General features: G+C 34.4%; 5 protein-coding genes across 5 annotated transcripts; 3 read left to right on the forward strand and 2 right to left on the reverse strand.

Moving 5' to 3' along the window:
• Positions 1–2,827: 2,827 nt before the first annotated feature.
• On the reverse strand, positions 2,828–4,125 carry LOC125192153 (agamous-like MADS-box protein AGL80). The gene is made up of 2 exons (XM_048089627.1): positions 4,033–4,125; positions 2,828–3,415 (listed from the first exon to the last, which is right to left on the reverse strand). Exons 1-2 carry the CDS (start codon positions 4,123–4,125, stop codon positions 2,849–2,851), a joined length of 660 nt encoding a protein of 219 aa, XP_047945584.1. The 3' UTR covers positions 2,828–2,848.
• Positions 4,126–6,260: 2,135 nt separating this feature from the next.
• Positions 6,261–10,755, forward strand: LOC125192922 (protein Brevis radix-like 4). Its single transcript, XM_048090599.1, has 5 exons — positions 6,261–6,308; positions 6,389–6,550; positions 6,643–7,019; positions 9,934–10,404; positions 10,485–10,755. The coding sequence occupies exons 2-5, from the start codon at positions 6,410–6,412 to the stop codon at positions 10,561–10,563; spliced, it is 1,068 nt and encodes a 355-aa protein (XP_047946556.1). The 5' UTR covers positions 6,261–6,308; positions 6,389–6,409; the 3' UTR covers positions 10,564–10,755.
• A 1,249-nt stretch (positions 10,756–12,004) lies between these two features.
• LOC125197310 (protein BIG GRAIN 1-like A) lies at positions 12,005–12,979 on the forward strand. The gene has a single exon (XM_048096042.1). The coding sequence runs from the start codon at positions 12,132–12,134 to the stop codon at positions 12,924–12,926; it is 795 nt and encodes a 264-aa protein (XP_047951999.1). The 5' UTR covers positions 12,005–12,131; the 3' UTR covers positions 12,927–12,979.
• A 4,399-nt stretch (positions 12,980–17,378) lies between these two features.
• On the forward strand, positions 17,379–20,357 carry LOC125195814 (vacuolar protein sorting-associated protein 2 homolog 1). Its single transcript, XM_048094059.1, has 5 exons — positions 17,379–17,598; positions 18,266–18,396; positions 19,138–19,242; positions 19,725–19,985; positions 20,071–20,357. Exons 1-5 carry the CDS (start codon positions 17,562–17,564, stop codon positions 20,209–20,211), a joined length of 675 nt encoding a protein of 224 aa, XP_047950016.1. The 5' UTR covers positions 17,379–17,561; the 3' UTR covers positions 20,212–20,357.
• Positions 20,333–21,223, reverse strand: LOC125195815 (RING-H2 finger protein ATL52-like). Its single transcript, XM_048094061.1, has one exon. It carries the CDS (start codon positions 20,984–20,986, stop codon positions 20,453–20,455), a length of 534 nt encoding a protein of 177 aa, XP_047950018.1. The 5' UTR covers positions 20,987–21,223; the 3' UTR covers positions 20,333–20,452.
• Between the last annotated feature and the right edge of the window lie 869 nt (positions 21,224–22,092).

Genomic DNA, 22,092 nt, shown 5'->3' on the forward strand with positions numbered 1-22,092 from the left:
TTTTACCATAAATCGTATGTAGATCTCACATTCTACTAATTTTCTTCATTCATATTTTATTATAAAACCAATGAGAAAGTTTTTTAATTACTTCAAGAATTGATCTATTGTTCTCACAATAACTATATGTTTAGATGTAATCGATAGAGTATATTCTCACGTACATGGTAGCCAAATTGCATTAGACAAAATACATATTTGACGATTAAAATATTGATATAATTTAAGTGTTACTTACACGACCACTATACGATAAAATTCCTCAAGTAGACTGACAAAGCCCTTTCGTTTTTTATGATGTTTTGTTGTGCATATATCAAATGTGATCATGATCTATATCAATTTGTTAATATTATGGTACTCCTATTTTACTAATACTCCATGATCCATCTGTCAAATCACTGTAGTCCATTTTCATTTTATACGCATGAAGAAGAAAGTACATTTAATTACTCCTATTTTACCCTTATTAATTTTAACATGATCATGATATACATTAATCTGTGAATATTTTCCTTATAACTCCATTCGTCTAATTAATGTAGTCCACTTTTCAATTTTAACACATATTAAGAAAGTACGTTTAATATTTTTTGGAAAGTGTAAGTTACATACATTTTTGCTATTTTTATTTGTGAATGATATTATGGTATTTTCCTAATAGTCCGTGATCCATCCTCCTAATCAATGTACTCCATTTTCAATTTTTTGGGAAATCTAATTTACATTTTTTTTTCATCACTTTCGTTGGCATATGAATTTTAAGGTATATGAGCAATTTAATTAATATGAGCTCTTATATTACCTTAATCATGTAGTATTTGATAAGCATGTTAGTCTTAGTGAATGACCAAATTATTCTGATTGCCTAAAAAAACTCGTCTTAAAGTTATTTTAGTCTACATAAAATTTAACATAATAATCTATTTTTTGCATTAAACATGAATTAAATACTCCATATGATATCTATTTAATTATATTACCGAATACATAATTAGCATTAATTATGATATGTACCATAAACATTATTCTATCTAGCCGAAAGATGAATAATCTACCAAATAAACCTTAAACCCACATATAGTGGTATACCGTAGAAATTATTATGCGATAGAGACAATAATAAATAAGATTATTAGGTAAAGTAATAATTTAAGATAATTGAAATTATAAATGTGGAATGTGACTTAGGATATCTCGAAAATGAACATTGGGCTATATTAGTAGCTAGGACGAAAAAAGTACTAAATGCATAAATAATTTGAACATGTAAACAGTTAGTTTGTATAAATGCATATTTATTTCCATTTAAAATGGTGTGATGCTTATTAAATAGGGTCAGACCCATCAGGGGCATCTTGATTCGTGGACAATTTTGAATGCATTAATTTCAAATGTGGCAATAAATTTCAATAATTAATAATTTAACTACTCTTTTGCCTTTGCAATTCCTTTAAGTTATAATAATAATATAGAAATAATATGCACATTACTTCCTTTGCTATAATATAATCATATAATATAGAAATAATATGCAAAATACAAATTTAAAGGAAATTAGACATTAGTATTAAGAAATATAAAACCCAAAAGTGATTATGTTGTGCGGTGATTTTGGATGTTTCATTTGCTAGTTCCTTTAATTGATGTTATTAAACGAACGAAATTCGAAAATCTTTAATTTAATCTTTTGGGCAAATTGTTGGAAGAATAATAAAGTTTGGTCCATATCATCCTATTAATTTGAAATTAAGGGAACTGTGTATAACATGAAATTAAAAAATATTATTGAAATACTATTAAGTATAATATAATTACTATAGTGTAATAGTAGATCGAGAAAAGTGAACCGTTTGAAATACTACTATTAAGTATAGAAGATAAAATAAAGACAGATGGGCTAGTCTATTTAATTAATGTGAGTCTATATTCTTCAGTCTTGGGCTAATATTAATACTGATTTATTGAACAGGCTCATTATTTTTCCTTTGGCCCAATTGAAATATTATTATTTACACTTGCATGAATATCTTGGTGGTAAAATAGTATTTTAATATTGAGTTTAAAATTATCAATTTATATTATACAATTAAATATTAGTATAATTTTTTAATAGACAGTGATGAGTTTGAAGACTATTAACTCAAACTGAACGATCCAACTGATGCTTCAAAGATTATCGATATAAAATAAGAATATTGTTCAAGTATATGTGATTCAATTCTACGATGCTATTGTTGAATAATTTATCTGTGATTTTATGTTACGTAATCTTGAACTGATTTGAATTTTTAGACCTTAAACTTTATGTTTAGGCACGTGTTTTATATTTTTAACTTTTGAATATGTTTATTTAGTACTATTAAATATAGAATCATTAAGCATAATTATAAATACATAAAAATTGCTCTTACATCCAAAAACACAGTATATATATTACCCGTAACTTATTTATTGTTTTTATCGCACTACCTATCACTTAAATCATTCTAATATGAATTTTAATAAAAATGGTTGGTATATTCGGGATGTTATTTATTTCAATCTCATAACAATTTATTTATCCGTGCATTCACATTAGCTTCTCGCATTATTAGCCATCCATACTATACGTATGTTTCAAAGTCAAGACCTTCCGACATCATATACACGGGTCCGAATATGGACAGATTACACGTCTAATCCAAATAACAAACCGTTACCATATAGTGCAAATAATCTTGACATAATCGTCAATCGAACAATATATCATCTCGAGAAAAAATCTCCATATTTTCGTAGTAATTAAACCCAAATTTGAAAACACACAAATTTCTATTATTCATAATTCAAAAAAAAGAAAAAAACCTCAAGAGAAGAATGCATTAGACCAAAGAGAAACACCCTGATTTCCACCATCGTTAAACGGCACAATCATCTCCTCCCCTCCGATCTGCTGATCGCCGCCGGGATTCCCCATCCACTCCGCAAACATCTGCTGCTGCTGCGTCCTCTCCTCCGGCGCCGCCGCAGCCGCAGCCGGCGCCGCGCGATCCTTCCCGATCGCCTCGATCCGCTTGTAAATCTCCTTGAGGTTGTAATCGAGCATCCAAGCGACGTCGTTTAGGTCGGGCAGGCCGAGGCCGTGGAGGCCGCCCTTGCCCGTGAGGCAGTGGTACATGAGGTGCGTCACCTCCTTCTCCCGATTCTCCTTGCGGAGCTTCTTCAGCTGCTCGGCCGCCTTCGCGATGCGGCCGCGGATGAACGACTCCTGGTTCACCATCTTCTTGCTCTGCTCCATCTCCGGCATCCGCTTGAACTGCGCCACCACGCGCCCCGCCCCCCGCGCGTCCGGCCACACGTCCGGCTGCGACTCGTACGGGCTGTACACGATCGCGCACGACTCTATCCCGCACAGCGTGCTCAGCTCGCTCACCTAAATTGATGTAGTCAGGGGCGGACACAGAAAAATATTTAAATTATAGTAATCACCTAATCAGAAGCGGACACATAAATCATCAAGAATATGACCTAAACAAATTTAATCTATAATCACCTAATCAGGAACGGACCCAGAAATTATTACTGATCGGAGTGTTTTTTTTTAAAAAAAAATATTTAAACTATAATCATTTAATCAGGAACAGACACAGAAATCATCGATAGGTGCTATTTAAAAAAATATTTAAATTATAATCACCTAATCAGAAGCAGACACACAATCATCACTAATATGGCCTAAAAAACTATAATCACCTAATCAGGAGCGGACTCAAAAATCATCACTGGCTCGGGCGTTTTTTTTTAAATAAATTATTTAAACAATAATCACTTAATCAGGAGCAGACACAAAAATCATCATTGATAGGAAAATCTTTTAGAAAAAATAAATAAATTATAATCATGTACAACTATTTTAGCTCATTAATAGTGGTTTTTATAAAAAAATGTATACATAAAATTGATATAAATTTCAAAAAATTAATTATGAAAGGAAAAAAAAAAACATGTTTGATAGGGGCTTAAGCCTAGAGATCTTCCTATGTGTGTCACCTTCTTCATCAAACCCTTCTTCCTCTTCTTGAACGTCGCCTTACGAGCCGAGTCGTTGCTGATGAACGCGAGCTTCACTTTCTTCCGAGTCATTGCGATCGTCTCGATCGATATGTCTAGTATGCTAATCTCATCTTTGCTCTCTCTATATATGCATGTGTTTTAGGGGATCATGGATTTTAATTCAAATTAATATGGAAGATTTGGGAGTCTTAATGCTCCAACCTTTTTGGTAATAAGCTTTTAGTGTCCAAGATATTCATATCATCTTCTCACGTTTTTAAAATCCAAGATTATTCTACACAATAGTTCATCTACAATTCTCTGTATCTGTGGTCTCTTTCATAATTATAAAAAGTGCATTAATTTTGACATAGTCAAACATAGCCGAAGATGAAATTTGAGAGATTAAGAGATAATATGTGAAGTTGAATAATAGTAATAATAAAAGAAAGTTATACTCCATGTAAAAGATAATGAAATGAATGGACTAATCTATTTAAGTAATTTATCTATTTCAATAGTCTTGGCTAATGGAGTAATGATTAACTGAACGGGCTGTTTATTTTCTGTTTGGACCATTTGTGATAATTTTAGTATTTCGTACAAGCTCTTATTTACATACCAAACTTATATATATTTCGATTTTTCTGTTTGGGCCATTAATTTGTGATAATTTTAGTATTTCGTACAAGCTCTTATTTACATACCAAACTGATAAATTTTTCGATGAAAAGATTTTATATTTATTGTAAGAGAAAATTATTATGTAAATCATAATTTTTGGTCATCTTATAACTTTCAATAAAGTTAGTGAATTAAATTGCTATAACTTTTGTATATTTCTCAATTATTCCGTATAATTTAAGTGACTATAAAAATATAGAACAGTGTTAATTTATCCAGAAGTTTATTAAAAATTATAATTTAAATGAAATTTTTTATTAAAATATTAGTTGTATGAGATAATTGAGAAATATACGAAAGTTATATTTTGATTTGATGATTTTGAAAGTTAGAGGATTGACAAGAAGCTAATCAAAAGTTTTGGATTTAAATGACATTTTGTTCCTATTATAAAATTCTAAACTACCAAATCATATTAAATTCTAATTTTTAATAATATAGTTTTTGATAGTTAGTTAAGAGTTTGAAGACTATAAAGTTAAACTGAATAATCAATTTTGAAACTTTAAAGATTATCTAATTAAAATTAATTTTATAGGACTGTATTATGTAATTTGAATATTATTCGGATCTTTAGACTTTAAATTTTATGTTTAGTTTATATCATTAATTTTATATGTACTGATATAGACTCAAAAACAAACAAAAAAAAAACTTTTTATTCGACATATTACCTTCGATATGTCATTTTTTTTATCAGACGACAAAAACACTTCAATCATTTTAACATAGATTTTGATATATAGTAGTTGGACTATAATGGAGAAATGGCCACAATGTCAAAGTAATGGTAGTATGATGAAAAATTATATTATGAGTGAAGAAAGTGATTCACATAAAAATATAAACAAGGGCCGAGTAGTATATATAAATAGAAAGGGTCTATTTCGAGTTTTTGACAATCGATAGCAACTCGACTAGCCCCCGTCGGGTGCAGCCACGTTCGCGTATTCCGTTAGCATTAGTACATATTCTTTATAGCTATCCCGTGACAGTTTATTTCTCCATGCATCCACATCATAATGTGTTGGTGAATCTATTAGTCGTTCGTACTGCATGTATGTTATACTCCATATGGAATCACGAACATCATGAATACGTTACACAGTTAGGGTTACTGAATACAACAATATTTTATGTTTCCCACTTTAATATTCAGTCTTTAGTCCAAAATTGTATAGCTGATTAATAATCAAATTAGAATTTGAATATTTTAATTTTTTAAAATATAGAAACTCTACTCCACACACATGCTTAGTAGGAATACATGCACTCTAGATAAAATTCGATTAATTAAGGATATATTTACTACTATTATTTTTATCCTTAATTTAAAAAAGATACAACAGAAAATGACTTAAAGTTCGAATTTAAAATTCAAATCTAACTGAAAACTCTAGCTTTTTAAGTAAAGATGAAATTAGACTAATTAGTAGATCTGTATTTAATTAACAATATCTGGCTTTAATCATCTTTCTTAGCCTTCAAATAATTAAACTATATATATACCTCATATGTATATATTTTTGTGTTTAAACTTTAAAGTTAAAACTCACTCACACCATTTCCTACTTCACTTCTCCTTTTTGGTGATCTCTCTCTCCCTCTCTCTGTATATATATATATATCGCAATATATATATATTGATGTTAAGCTTTTGAAGGTGCAGGGGATTTTGGGGGAAACGAAAATGCTCACATGCATAGCACGTTCGAAGCAATCGAGCGACGAATCGCCGTCGATCGATCACCGGAATCCGCCGTCTGGAAAGCTGAATTCCGACTCCGGCGCGGCTAATTCGAAACACGCGATCAAATCGCTCTCCTCTCAGGTAGGTCAATTCAATTTTAGTCACACTGATTCGATTCAATTCAATTCGCTCGATTGCTGCCGATTTCGTGATCGGAAATCGTCCGATCGCAGATCAAGGACATGGCGCTGAAGGCGTCGGGCGCGTACCGCCACTGCGCGCCGTGCGCGAACCAGTCCGCCGCGGCGCCCGGGGCGATCGGCGGCGGCGGAGAGCCGATGGACCTGGCGGCGGCGCAGGAGAAGTTCCGGTGGTCGTACAGGCGGACGGGGAGCTCGAGCTCGGGGCGGAGGGAGCTGGAGGCGAGGCTGAAGGGGATTTCGAGCGGCGAGGGGACGCCGGCGTCGGCGAGCGGCCGCCGGATTGATCCGATCGTTTTCGTTGAGGAGAATGAGCCCAAGGAGTGGGTCGCTCAGGTGGAGCCCGGTGTTTTAATTACCTTTCTGTCCCTGCCACGTGGCGGGAATGACCTCAAGCGCATTCGGTTCAGGTACCTATTTTCGTCATTTCGTAATTTCAAGTTTTTTAATTTCTCAATTTTATAAATTTACCACGTAAAATTAGTCTTACTTAACGGGTCTCAATAGACTAATTCCGAATATAAATAATTAACTATTGTGATTAACCATATATTAAAATACAATATATTATGGCACGTAAAATTAGTGTTGATTTACGAGTTTTGCCCTTCTCCGTGACAATATTAATGTTTGATTTAATTCAACCTTACATAATTTCGAGACAATTTAATATTGAGACTTAGGTAATTGGATTAAAATAAGAGATAAATGCCGGCCTATAAATGTACCAACTTTGCTTTTTTGAAAATCTTTATCTAACAATTGTATAACATAGATTGATTTGATGATTTTTTATTCTCGTTTAGAATAGAGTGGCTATAAATGTGCCAACCACTAACAAAAAAAAATTCTATAGCCACTTAGTCTTAGGCCTAGAGTCACAAAAGGATAAATTAATGAAGAAAAATAATTCTTAGTTGATGCCCAAAAAAATTCATTAGGAATATGTGTCACACATTATTGGTGGCGTTTTATTATTAAGAAAATAAGCGGGGAATTTGAATTTTATTAAAAAAAGGATCGACAAGAGGTAATAATTTAAATTATGATGTAGTGGAGGCTATAATTTGTCATGATTGGAATAGTTAAATTGCCATCATTTAAGGATTCATAGGTGCTGCATATAGCTTGTCGGACTCGATTTTCTTAGAGTGCTTTACGACCATTAGGGAAAAAAGTTGCATGCTTGGGAAGATTTTTCTTGCTAACTTTTTTCTGGCGTTTAATCATTTGTCATGTCGAATTATTTGTAGAAAGTAGGTATTAGGATGGGAGAGGTTGAGTAATTTTTACTGTAATCATCTACTATTCATCTCGACGTTTCTTACATGAGTAGTGTCAATCTCAGTTAGATTCATCATTCAAGAATTAAGCCTTTGAAGCGAAGAAAGGTGTCTGATTTTAATGGGTTTGGGGAGAGAGAGTAGACATATATGGTAATATAGTGTGCCTCAAAAAGTCAAAATGCATATATTCATAAGTACTTGTATAATAATGCAAATAGATACTGAGATAACTTGTGCAACGTAAAATTCTGTGGTGGCTTATAGTTTAAGGGAATCTAGGGCCATATTATGCAATTTCAAAATTTTCTGGCCATACCCATATATATCGATTGGGATGCCTCCATTTTAAGAATCGGCGGTTCCGATTTAAAAAAAAAATTGAAATTGTAACCAACCTGATAAAGGAAATGGCGATTTCTGGTTTTTGAACCGGAATACAGTTCAAAACTGCATGTTTTCCGTTTTTTCAACAATTTTTTTTTTCTTCTTACCCATTTGGGACAAAATCATCAATTACCGTTCCAACTAGTTAGGAACCGGCGCTATAGAATCGATATGGCGGTTTAGAGGGTGATAATGGCCATCATCAATGGGATGTCTCCGTTTAAAGAGTCGGCAGTTCCGATTTAAAAAAATTGAAATCGTAACCAGCCTGACGAAGGAAATGGCAGTATCCGATTTTGAACCGAAATCTAATTCAAAACCTCCCTTTTTGTTTTTTCAACAAATTTCCAAGATTTTTTTGATTTTAGGATAGAACTAACGGTTTACATTTTTAATATTCTAGAACCGGACCAGTGGGATCGATCTGATGGTTCAGACCGTGGGAGATGACTCCGGTCCAGTTCCTATTTTAACCATTGGTCCGACTTGAACCGGACATCCCTAATCCTATTTGAAAAGCCATGAGAAAAGAGGAAGTAGAAATCCCTAATCCTAGTTGAAAAGCCATGAGAAAAGAAGAAGTAGAAATTCCTTGGGCAAGAACTCATTAAAACAACATTGGTGGGGCTGTGTGTTTGATTATGTTGGGAAGCCTTTTGCTAATTGTTGTTGGGCTTGTCGGGGAGTGTCATTGCTTTATATCCTCATCACGCCTTTGCTTTTGAATTTGTCACCTTGTGACAACTATTTCTCTAGTCAATGCTTTGTGAATTGTGATTGTGGTTTTAACGAATCTTGGTCCTAAAAAATGCTTAGTGACACACGATCCATGTCCTTAAAAATATTTAATTTTTATGCATATGTCGATTACCAATTTTCTTTTCTTCTATCTGTGAAATTGTTGGATTCCCTTTAAGCTAAAGTCAATAAAGCATGTATATGTTGTTCCAAATGCCAATCTTCATTTTTCAACTATGCACCACTTAATAAACTACCCCACATTGACGTACTCACACATAGGGTCCAATTTAGTGGCTCTCCATGATTAGCTACACTCAATGAGGAATAATTAAACACCTTTGAACACTTTTTATTTTTTATTTTTTTTATTTTTTTATTTTTTTAACTTTTTTAAGAGATGAAAAATAATACTCCACAAGTTACCTTTTACCCGCATAGCAATTGTGCTTTGATTATTTGGATATGCAATCACGTGTTTTAGTCTTACACCAGCAAACTTATGTTATCATTAAATCACCATTTCACGATGACTTTTGATTGAATTTTTTTTAAAATTCATTTATATACATTATGTGACCATATTAATTTTTTTCTACATATTTTGAGTTGAGTGTGCTAGTGTATGTGATGTGTGTGGAGTAAATCGTGTGTGATGTCGTTTGTGTGTATGTGTGGAGAGTTTTCTATAGTGTGTGCGCGCAATGTGTGTGGATACCTCATTTTAAAATTATTTGAAATGATTTTGAATTTGAATTGAATTGTAATTTCAAAATATCTGTATGGTACCAAACATTGGATTCTAAATCGAAGTTTTCCGGAGTATTCTAAATCGAAGTTTACAATTCCATAGTACCAAACGCACCCTAACATAACCGTATTGATCGAAACTTCGGTTTGTTTCAACTCTCACCAGCCGAGACATGTTCAACCAATGGCAAGCACAAAGGTGGTGGGCTGAGAACTCCGAGAAGGTTCTAGAACTCTACAATGTCCAGAGGCTAAACCTCCAAGGCTGCCCTCTTCCAACAACACCAATCTCTGAGGATGACACCAGCTCGAAGATGGACAGCAGCCCCGTGACGCCACCACTAGGCCGAGAGCCTCCCCCTCGTGCATTCCTCCGACCAACCGGGACAACAAAGGGATACTCCACAGACTCCTTAGACCTAACCTCCACACACTCAATCCCTAACTATGAATCAACTCCCAAGCTCTCGAGCATCAGTGGCGCCAAGACAGAAGCCTCCTCATCAATGAGGACTAGCTCGATGAGCAATGCCAGCGATCTGGAGACCGAGTGGGTCGAGCAGGACGAGCCCGGGGTGTATATCACCATCAGGGCCCTGCCCGATGGGAAAAGGGAACTCAGACGCGTTAGATTCAGGTCAGTGTAATTATTATCAGCGTTGAATTGTGCATTGTTTTTTCGGGCATGGTTTGATGAACTTGGACTTGTCGTTTCAGCCGTGATAAATTCGGGGAGATACACGCGAAAATGTGGTGGGAGGAGAATCGGGGGAGGATACATAAACAGTACTTGTGATTTTGGATTCAGGAGAGAGGCTTCATTTTTTTCTGATAGAAGAAGTTCTGATGAAAAGAAGAAGTGTTGGTATGAGAATCCAAGTTTAGTTATTATGTGTAAGTGATGAACCTTACAACAACTTTTCCATTTTTTTGTCTCTTTTCTATATATGCCTGTTTTTTATTATATGAAATTGTGGTATATTATGGTTAATTAACTAAATGAGGAGTAAGTTCAGATGCAACAACTTTGTCTTTGTCCATAATTAGTGGAAAGTGAATATAAGCAACGGCTATATATGTGGAAGGACTCCCAATTATAACAATGTGTTTGTTACCTTCAATCAACTTAATTTGTTGTAATTTTCTTATGTGCTAATTTAATTATATAAGACTCATTACATAAGTAACTAAAATATCTACTTTGAATTGGGTAGTCGAAATTCAGAGCAAATAAAGCTCAAAAACTATTGGGTCATATAAGACAAAAAAGGCCCAATTTCTGGCGGATTATATTGTCTCTGATGTTTGCGTACATCATAAATTCATAACATTCTTTTCTCAACTCCTATAATAGAATAATAGGTAAAAAAGAGAAAAAAATGAAGCAAATTTAGTGAATACACGTATTTTATTGGATATTAATAAAATAACAGGGTAAAGAGCAGAGACACGAGCTCATGCTGCATAATGATATTGTTCTTAAATAATTAATTCTGTGCTTTGTCCCTTTCATTAATATTAATACGTCCAACATTATTGTAATTAGCAACAAATAATTAACAGTCACATTCTTGATCAGTGTAGTTTTCAGGAAAAAAATGTTGGATGTCCGTACTCGAAAACAGCAACCAACACGTGGTTTTCCTATATGAGAACTGATTAATCCACTCTGGCCCTTTGGTTAATTAGCCCTATTAGGAAATATTACATGGCTCTGTCTTTATTTCTTGCTCGGTTGTCAAAACAATCCATTTCCTCGGCTCATGCCTTTTTAAATCTAGGTCTGGTCTCCACTAGAGGTGGCCACGGTTCTGGAACCGGAACATGCAATTTTATCCATTAATTCTGGTAAATTGATATTTCCAGTTATTTAGTCTCATGGATTTTTTTTTATTTATTTAAGAAATACCCAAACCATAGCAGGTGATCAAAGGTCCAATAAGAATAATCTATGAAATAATTTAGTCCACCAAATAACATAAAAATCAGTACTACTATTAATTTAATCTTTCAAACAACCATCTTTGTTTTCCCTCAGTTTCACCTTACTTTTCGACAATAAAAAGAATTAGAGGTAGTACAAAATGAGAATAGAGGTACACTAGCTAGCTTGGTGTTCATGGCCACTCTGTCACAGTCTCTACACGCACGCGTGCTCTACTTTGTTTAAACCAATCCCCCTCTCTTCTTCTCTATATATATATCCTCACTCCCCATCAACTACAGTCACATCTCTCCCATTATTTCTACCCAACATCCAAGCCGTGCCATTTGGCTTTTCTCCCTTCAAACACTCCACACCAAAAAAAAATAAAAATTTAACAGATCTAGATTCATAATCATATTGAAACAAATAACAATCAAATGGCCGCAGGCGAGCGACACCACCGCCGCAAAACCCCCTCCTTCTCCTCCTCCCTCCTCGACGCCATCTACCACTCCATCGACGACCCCCAATCCCCCTCCCCCCTCCGCCGCAACCCCTCCTCCCACGTCGACGACGAGATCCAAAGCCTCCGCCGCGCCATCATGGTCGAAAAATGGATGCACAACCACACCCCTGCCACAAAATCAAGGCATTTCCCCACCAATTCATCCGATTCCAATTCCAATTCCAATTCCAGCTGCATCTTCACCTCATCCGAAACCGACTCCTCCTCCGCCACCCCCAAAAAACCGGACCGGTTCAACCGGTTCAACCGGACCAAATCGACGAAAAAACCGAACCAGCCGGTCTCCCCGGGCGCCCGAATCGCCAATTTCCTAAACTCCATCTTCAGCTCCCGAAATGCGAAAAAGGATCATCATCATCATCATCATCAATCGGTGAGGAAATCGAGATCGATGAAGGACGCAATTGCATCATCGTCATCATCAGCGATGTCGAGATCGTGCCTGATGGCAGCGAACCGGAATGCGAGTAAGTCGAAACGGTCGGTCCGGTTCAACCCGGTTCTCGACAGCGGGGGCGTGGGGAGCCGGTTTATTAAAAAGAATATGGAGAGCATTTTAGTGTATGAAAATGAGCGGAGGTACTCCGACGCGAGCTCCGATCTTTTCGAGCTCGAAAACATCGGAGCTTACGACGAAGAGCTCCCCGTGTACGGAACCACGGATGTTAAGATCAATCGCGCCATTGCTAGTGGCTTCGTTGTGTAGTATTGTATCAATGGAAATTTCTAGTTTTCAAGAGTATTTTAGCATGCTTTTTATGAGGTGTTTGTAAGTAAATTTCTTAATTTTCAACATATTTTGACTTTACATGTCAAATTTGCACGCTAATTGTTTAGAGTATTGATTTAATTTGATTTCATTTTAGCCAAATTAACGTTATGTTGGTTTCAAAAAAATAACAAATCAATAGTTTAGTATAGTATAGTATGGATTTTATATGTATATAATTTGTATACAAAATCTAAATTTATCAAAATTTTAGAGATTTAAATGTGAATAAGCCCATTTATTTTTCTCAAAGTTTGATTGACTATGACTGAAACGATTGAACTTCACATCACTCTTTAACGATCAAATATATACTATCTCTATCCATATGTCTATATGTGAATAAATAAATATCTCATCTACTATGTAAGTACTTCACGTTTCACTAACCCCTTCATTTAGATTTTATTATAAAATGAAGACACATATTCAACTAATTTATTCGACATAGTCCTTTTTTGTATATTTTTCAAAATTCGAGTCGGGTCAAAGTATGACAATTAATTGCGCACTGGGAGAATATATAGCAGTCGTTTTCAGTAGGAGAGCTATGATCATAGAGGAAAACATAAAGAGATTGTGAAAGGAGAAGGTGAATGTGAAAATTGCAATGATGGAAGAGGAGTCTCTTGTATCTTTGAAATGAAGATAAAATGATTTGCTTTTGAGGGATGTGAGAAGTGTGGGCTTAGATTTCAAAGGTGTATCATCATCTAATACATGTGTGTCTACAGTAATTAATATTATTGATTTTATATAGTTTATGAGCTTGGATTGCAATTGTATATTTGTACTTTCGGACAAGTTGAAAAAGGTTACATCTTTTGAGGGAGAGCAAAAGTCATTCTAGTAAAGTGAAATTGCATGATGTTGTCTACTATAAATTATTTTGAACTAAGGTATTTTCAAAGAAACACACATGTATGAAACATAAAGTGATCGAGGGAGTTTAAGCATTCGAGGAAGAATATTTATGCATGTGTACATGACAAGGACTCGTTGTGAGTTCTATTTTTGTTATTCTATGGAATTTATAAATTTACTGAATTTGATGTACAATTTATTAAATTCAAAAAACATACTAGATTTATTTTAACTTTGAATCTTGAAATTGCCGGTTTTTGTTTGGTTTTGTTTTAAAAATTCAGCATGTTATATAGTGAATTTATTAATTTTATATGTATGGTGCAGTAATAAGTTGACATGTGGACTCGCAATAAAAAGATGAGATATAAAATCATACGGGGTGGTTATATTGCTAACTTTGTTAATTCATCAACGCAGTGTATTAAAAATATCAACGCGATAGCATTATGATACAGTAATAAAAAAAGGGACTCACAAAAAGATAATTGTTGCATATCTTAAAAGAGTCAAATTAGGTGATGAACCAAATATTGACATATACAGATATACTTATGTTTATATTTGGTGCTCTGACATGAGAAAATAATGCAATCTCCCATATTCCACCCTTCTCCCCATGAGCCTAACATAAATAGTAAACAAATTCATCTCAAGATATAACATATACATTAAAATCAAAAAGAAATGCCATATTCATCCACTTGAAATCCAACACAATCGTAGCATCGCTAATAATTGCCAATAAAAGTGAACAAAAAATAAAAATTAGTGATGGAGTTAGATTTGATTAATTAATTACACCCTATTTTAACAATGAAATATGATGGAATTTTGTATGTTTAAGATATGTTTGTTAGTGAGCAACAGAGGAAATAAAATTTTGATTGATAACAGAATATAGTTAGTGGCATTGAAATAGGCCCCATTTGGAATCTCACAAGTCAAAATATGTCACATGCAATCCCACTTTTCCTTTTGCACTCACAAAAAGCTCAAGATTTTTCAACTATTCTTTGCAAACTTTTCAAACTTATATAGCATAATTTTAGCTTAAAATTGTACTATCAAATATTTATCACACTACATATTTTGAATTTAAAAACAATTTTTAGTATGTAGATATCCTAAGTAAACAAGCATTCATAAATACATTCAAATAACAAACAATGACAATCAATGAATACACATTTGAAAAATCAAGCGTGTCAGACTCAAACCTATATAGATCTTAGTGAAATTAATATTCTATGCATGTGAATTCTTGAAATGTGGTGTAACAATTGAAGCTCCAACAATGCATGTATCACCCTTGTATTTCTAGTAAATTTTTTGTTAGCAAATTTTTTCCCATTTGGCTTATTAATTGACTTCTGTTCTGTTGCACCAACGAAAAGTATAGCTATTTTCAATATATTTTGTCAAATTTGTCAATGATAGATGATAACGTTTTTGTCTGGTGAGTGTGGGAATCTAACTAACCTATTATCACCTTAATTATTGGTTAATCTTCGTTTAAAAAAGTATTAAAGTGAACAGGAAAAAAAAGAAAACAATTACAAGTCAAATCGTGAGTTTAAAGAAATAGAAATAATTGTCTGGTTTTGTAATAGATAGGGTTTCTAGCTTAGGAATCATATCTTATGGTATGATCACATTGTCTAGTTAGGCAAGTAAAAACTAAAAAGTATGTTTAAATGTGATTTACTAATTGTATAATCTTCCTCCACCCCAAAAAAATGATTATCTTTTCCATTTTAATTTATTCATCAAAATCAGTTTATTTTTATTTTAGGATATTTTTTACAACACATTAGTGATATATAGTTATATGTACTATTATCATTTTATTTACCGCTCATGCACTGATCTAGAATTGACAATTAATAAACAAATACTATTATTATTAATATAAGTCTCACTTTTAACAATCACTATTTCAACAACCTTTTTACCATATGTTTCTAACTTTATTAATTGTAAATTAAAACTTGCATGTGTCATCTACAAGAGTTAATAGAGTATATGACATAATTATTTATCTTGCTAAGTACTCCCTTCGTCCCCGAATAAGAGTTACTACTAATTTTCATTTGTTCACTCCTAATGGGGGACGGAGGGAGTAGACTCCACATGAATTATTAGTTTTTTTTAAAAAAGCTAAAATTATCAAAAGATTGGTTTTTTGAGAAAATTCAAGGAATAATTTTGCGTTTTGTGTATGATACATGATTATTCATACAAGTCCTTGCATCATGTCCCATTAAAAAAAAAGTACTCCTAAAGGAGTTGTACGCCTTTTACATTTGTTTGAGGTAATTACTTTTTACATTTAATAGTACTATAAAATAGAATTACTTATGTGAATGTGTTAGATAGAGTTGTCGGCAGATTCAAGGGACCAAACCTATTATTCATCTTGTCAGCTATGTGTTATCAATGTGTTGGACAAAGCCAATATTTAAATTTCTACTCATTTATTAAGTCAAAATTCAACCACAAATGCACTACAGCTAATTCCTGTGTAATTCACTATTTTTGCTTTTGAAACTATTGTGAGATTACTAATTTCTAGTATGAGATTGACACCTTTAAAACAAAACTATTGCAAGATTACTCATCTCTTGTAGATGAGATTAACCCCTTTAAAACATGGGCTGTTCATTTATTTTTTATTTTTTTATATATGAGAAAAACTTATATCAAAACATTAAAATTTATTCTGTAAAAAACAAGGTTCCTTCTCACAAAAATGATCGACAGCCCAAAGCAAGTCTTTATTGGACCGGGCTTTAACATTAAACATACATTCCCAAATAAAGGGCCCATTTAAAATACGGCCCAAAATAAAGTAGCTTTCTTATTCAAACAAATCCAATTTGTGGATAAAAATATCAATTCGAACTGATATAAAACATTGAAAATCAAATTTATATAGCAAACTTCGAATCGAATTAAGAATTCCAAAAATCCAACAGTTACAAAAAAAAAAATCTAAAATAATTTTTTAAATTAATAAATGTAGGTTATAATATTTAAATAAAAAGTATCTATTGAATATAATTCGATTCTACGGAATCTCTGGTTCTACACAACTAGTCCAAATTTCAATCGAACATTTTTAACTTACAAAAAAAGTTTTGATTGATCCGGAATTTTTAATTTTTGAAGTTAATTCAAATAAAATTAAATAAAAAATTCATGAATTTTTGTTAAACTCTTATTTGTCTCAAAATTTTAAAATCAGTCATATGTAATTATGAATTTAGGTGAAATTGTACTAACCACCAATGAATTTTATAACTTCCTCAACATGATGAGCAAATCATTCAACAAGTTATTACTAGTATCTCCAATGACAATAGGCCAGCCATATAAAATTAAAATATTTAAATAAATTGAGAAAATGATTGAAATTCAGTTTTGCAAATCTTAATTTAATTACTTCCGGATTAAATATGTAACAACTCCACTTTGATAAGATAAAGCGCAAAAGCGACGATTCTTAGCCGCGTTGATAATATTGTGCGTGTATAAGTCCTAACATTCTTATTCGGCTCCGCGTTGTTTGATCATCATTCAAAACCCTCTTCTTTCTGCAACTCTTCTTCGTATAATTTTGGGATTTTCCATCTCCGATTGCAGAAAGAAGTCTTCTCCCACCTCCGATCCGATTTCTAGTTTTCGCCGGAATCAAATCGATCGATCATGAGTTTCCTTTTCGGGAAGCGGAAGACTCCCGCAGGTTTGTTTACGCCTATTTTGAATTAGGATTTGTGATTAAGGGTTTACGGTTTCTCAATTTTTCTGAATTATTGAGATCTGAGCTGACGTCACGATGTTGATCATGAGAGGATTCTGTTTGTTGATAGAATTTGGGGCTTCGATTAGCTTTGAACTATTAATGATGATATTGGATAAGAGATGAATGAAGTTGATAAATTGTTGATCACTCGCGAATATGTAAGCTAATCGATGTGTATCCAATCCTGGTTAGAGTTGTGATTTGTTGATGATAAGTGAGATGATGAGTCATGTTTCCTATAGTATATCTTAGGATTCATCAAGTAATTGTAACATGCCTTGAAGTTACGGTTTGGCATCATTTTGACAAATTAATTTTAATTAGAATGTCAGAATTGTGTGAGTTTAGCTACTTTGATTTCAATGATATTGGGTTGGGGATAGAATTCTCCATTGAGTTGATGAATTGATTAGGGTTCATTAATTGTATAAATTGCTCTCTTCAAGGTAAATACAGTGTTATTGGTTGATTTGTGAAATTGGAGAGTAGTGTTTCTGTTCTGTGTTGATGCAATGATGTGAGAAAATTATATGGTAATTAGTTTAGGAATACATGCTGCCTTTTCCTTGTGTTATATAGCTTTCTACTTATGTTTTATGTCTTGCAGAACTTCTGCGGGAGAATAAGAGAATGCTTGATAAGTCGATTCGAGAAATAGAGAGGGAGAGGCAAGGTTTACAAACACAAGAAAAGAAACTTATTGCGGAGATAAAGAAAAGCGCCAAGCAAGGACAGATGGTATGTTCACTTTTCATATTTTATATGCATCAGCTAGGGGTAGTTCCTCTTTTTATGCCCTTTTTATAATTGCAAATGGTCTGTGATAAAGTATAAGCTTACGTATGTATCGAGATTATCACATTCCAATCTTTAAGTACTAGGACATCTGGCTGGAAAAATCATTGCGCTTTTAATGAATATGGCAATCGGAATTGGAAATCTATTATTCCCCAAGGTCTTAATAAATCTAACTTCCTACTTCCTAATAACGTTATGAATGAAGAGTTCAATATTATTTCATGATTCCGTTGACCCCCTGCCCCCCTCCCAACACAAAAATCTGCTTGCTGAAATCTGAATATGTCATGTAGGCATCATTTTTTAATTTTTTTTTATGCTGTACAGTACGTAAGCTAAATTCTGGTGGGATGCAGATTATTTGCATTAAAATTATCAGCACATCTCAAGCACTTGATATACACTAAAAAAGTTATTGATTTACTATCTATTGTTGAATACAGTATGTGTTTTGTTTCCCTCAATTGTAAATGATTGGCAACCTCTCAAATTAGACCCTTCATTAGACCTCCTCCATTTTAATCTCTTCTGCTTAAAAATCTAAATTTTTAGACAATTATTCAAATGTTTCATTGGCATTATATGTGTATTGATGCTTGGTACTGCTTCACAATCCAAATAAAAGCTGTGGGGAGTCCAATTACTTAAGTCCTTGTTTGATTACTAGTATATTTGTTGCAGGGAGCTGTCAAGGTGATGGCCAAAGATCTTATCAGGACAAGACATCAGATCGAAAAGTTCTATAAGCTGAAATCTCAACTTCAAGGTGTATCTCTCAGAATCCAGGTATATACATTAAGTCTCTACTCTAGTTCACATTCTGTGTCTGGACTTTAGTTTGACAAGTAGTAAATTGCTACAAGAGATATGATCCTGCTTAGTCGTGTAGTCGCCATCCCTGTTCAATACATGGTCAAAGGATAGAATATAACTACAAATCCTTTCAATTTCTGCTAACTTTACCTCCTCCGGTTTCTGCTATTTAGCTGTATCTCTTTTGGTTCCCTCAAAATCACCCCTTACAGATTCTGCTATACATCTGCATGATATTCTGCAAATCATAGTTTTTTTGAAGTTATCAATTTACTATTGTTTTGGCGGTTCAACTTCTTAACCACTTAAATTTTTTCCACATTTCATTTTGGTTTATTTTTACCAGCTTTTTCTCCCTGTGTGGTCCTTCGTGGAATATTGTTTTCCACTCTCTACAGTAGTATGCGTGATTTCTGAATCTCACTCTCTCTCTTTTCCTCCTTATTCCCTTTTAGACATTAAAATCTACACAAGCAATGGGGGAGGCAATGAAAGGTGTTACTAAGGCCATGGGGCAAATGAACAGGCAGATGAACCTGCCATCACTGCAGAAAATCATGCAAGAATTTGAGAGGCAAAACGAGAAGATGGAACTAACAAGCGAAGTGATGGCAGACGCCATTGATGATGCCTTGGAAGGAGATGAGGAGGAGGAAGAGACCGAAGAGTTGGTGAGCCAGGTTCTTGATGAGATTGGCATTGACATTAATAACGAGGTACAGCTCTATCGTTTCTTTCTGCACTTTATGAACATTTAACATTTCTGTTCTCATGACGAGCCTCGGTCTCCCCTTAATGCAGCTTGTTAATGCACCTTCCGCGGCAGTAGCTGCCCCAGCTGCAAAGAATAAGGTCCCACAAGCAGAGGCTACTACAGGAACTGATGATGGTGGGATCGACAGCGACCTCCAGGCGAGGTTAGACAATCTGAGGAGGATGTAGAGACGTAACCGACTTGTAACATAAAATTTGTCTGTTGAGACCAAACAATCCTATTTGGCTTTGTGTAACTTTTATGAAGATCTTGAAATACATGTTCTGGTACAGCTTTGCTTCAATAATATTGCAATAATTTAGTTACTGTATAATTTTCTTCATTGTTGTTGCCAATTTACAGATATTGAATGCTACATATTTTCTTTGTTACATTACCTTGTCTAACAACTGAAAACTAGAAAGGCTTCTATACTAATGAGCCCGGGCCTAGCAACACTTCCCGGGAATGCTCCGTCTCCTCCCCCGCGGCTACCGGGCGGTGGAGCGGCAACGGCTCCACCGGCGAACGGCAAAGAGGGCAGTCCATGTGGGAGTAGAGCCACATATCAATACAAGGAGCATGAAAGTAATGCTTACAGTTAGGCAGCTGTTTTATTTCTTCACCTTGTTCAAACACTGATAGGCAAACTGCACACTCAGAATCACCACCACCGCCACCACCACCATCTTGCCCCTTTCCACCGCCCTCGTACTTGAAGCTAGCGACCGAGATCGCGGGAGAGTCGGTGATCCTCCACGTCGCAGCCTGGCGCGGCCGTCTGTGCCTGATTCTCTGCGGCGGCCTTTGATCCGCGCACCATCTCACGATGACGATGTTGTAGAGCACGAGCACGATAACCGCTGTCGCGACGACAACGAGGCCGTAGTAGAGCATCTCGGAGTTCGACCTTATTAGCGGAGGCGGGGGTGGTGTTGTAGAGGAGCTTTGAGGGTCTGCCATGGTTTTCTTTGGAGAGAAGAAAAAGAGGAGAGGTTTCTTATGAAGTTGATTGAGTATTTGAAGAAACTAATGATAGGAGAATCTCACCTGATTGTGATTATTTAATAATAGTGTGATTGTCACAACTGAAACTGTGTGTGTGTGTGATAGTTGGTGTGATGTTGCTGTCTGAGGGTAGCAATATGTTAGCAATATGTTGTAATTGGCCATTTGAAGCCTCTTGCAAGTTATATGGTGCAATCAAATATGCAATTTAGTGTGGAAATTTGTATGCTTAAGAAACCAGAATGTTGACAAATAAACCTTTTCTATTATATCTGTATTTATATATTTCATTTCCAAATAGTGTAAGATTCAGATGAGTGAACCAGAGTTCTAGCTATAGTTCTCTTTCCATTTTATAATGGTAAAAAACAAATAATGGATAAGTTAGCAGATTATTTAAAACTGGGCCATTTGTTTGCTTGTTTCCAGATTACTGCTTTGTTTGCTTGTTTCCAAATTATTTGTCAATATTCATCTTTAAGCCTTATCCGTTACTAAAATGACTGAACCACCCTCCTCAATCTCATGTACTCCCTTCCTCAAGGCAAATTATTTAGAGTATATATTTCTTGTGTGCCACTATTGTATTCTTAACATGTGAAAAAATCGAAATGCTTATAGTATAAATTTGGGCTGAGATAAAAACAAATTGTTTAATTAAGATATACGAGTAAGAGCCAACCTTCGGAAAGTATCGTTTGTTATAATCGACATGGCAAAACCAATTATTTGCCGGAACGAAGAAGCCATACATCTTGTGAGATGCTACTAAGGTGAATGCTATTTTCTTCGAATTTTGTTTTCTTTGGTTTTCTTTGGGTTTAGTATGGGAGAGTGCTTAATTTTTGTTCTGCCTTTTGCTTTCAATTTTTTTTAGGGGTCAATATATATGAACTTGGATGAGCGAATGGGCCGGAGGAATCTCATCGCACTCCAAACAAAAGTTCAAGTTTTTTGATGGGTCAATATATACGAACTTGGATGAGCGAATGGGTCAGAGGAATCTCATCGTACTCCGAACACAAGTTCAAGTTTTTTTTGACTCAAGAACAACTCAACAC

The sequence above is a fragment of the Salvia hispanica genome, chromosome 6 (genome assembly GCF_023119035.1).
Source record: "Salvia hispanica cultivar TCC Black 2014 chromosome 6, UniMelb_Shisp_WGS_1.0, whole genome shotgun sequence".
Taxonomy (NCBI): domain Eukaryota; kingdom Viridiplantae; phylum Streptophyta; class Magnoliopsida; order Lamiales; family Lamiaceae; genus Salvia; species Salvia hispanica.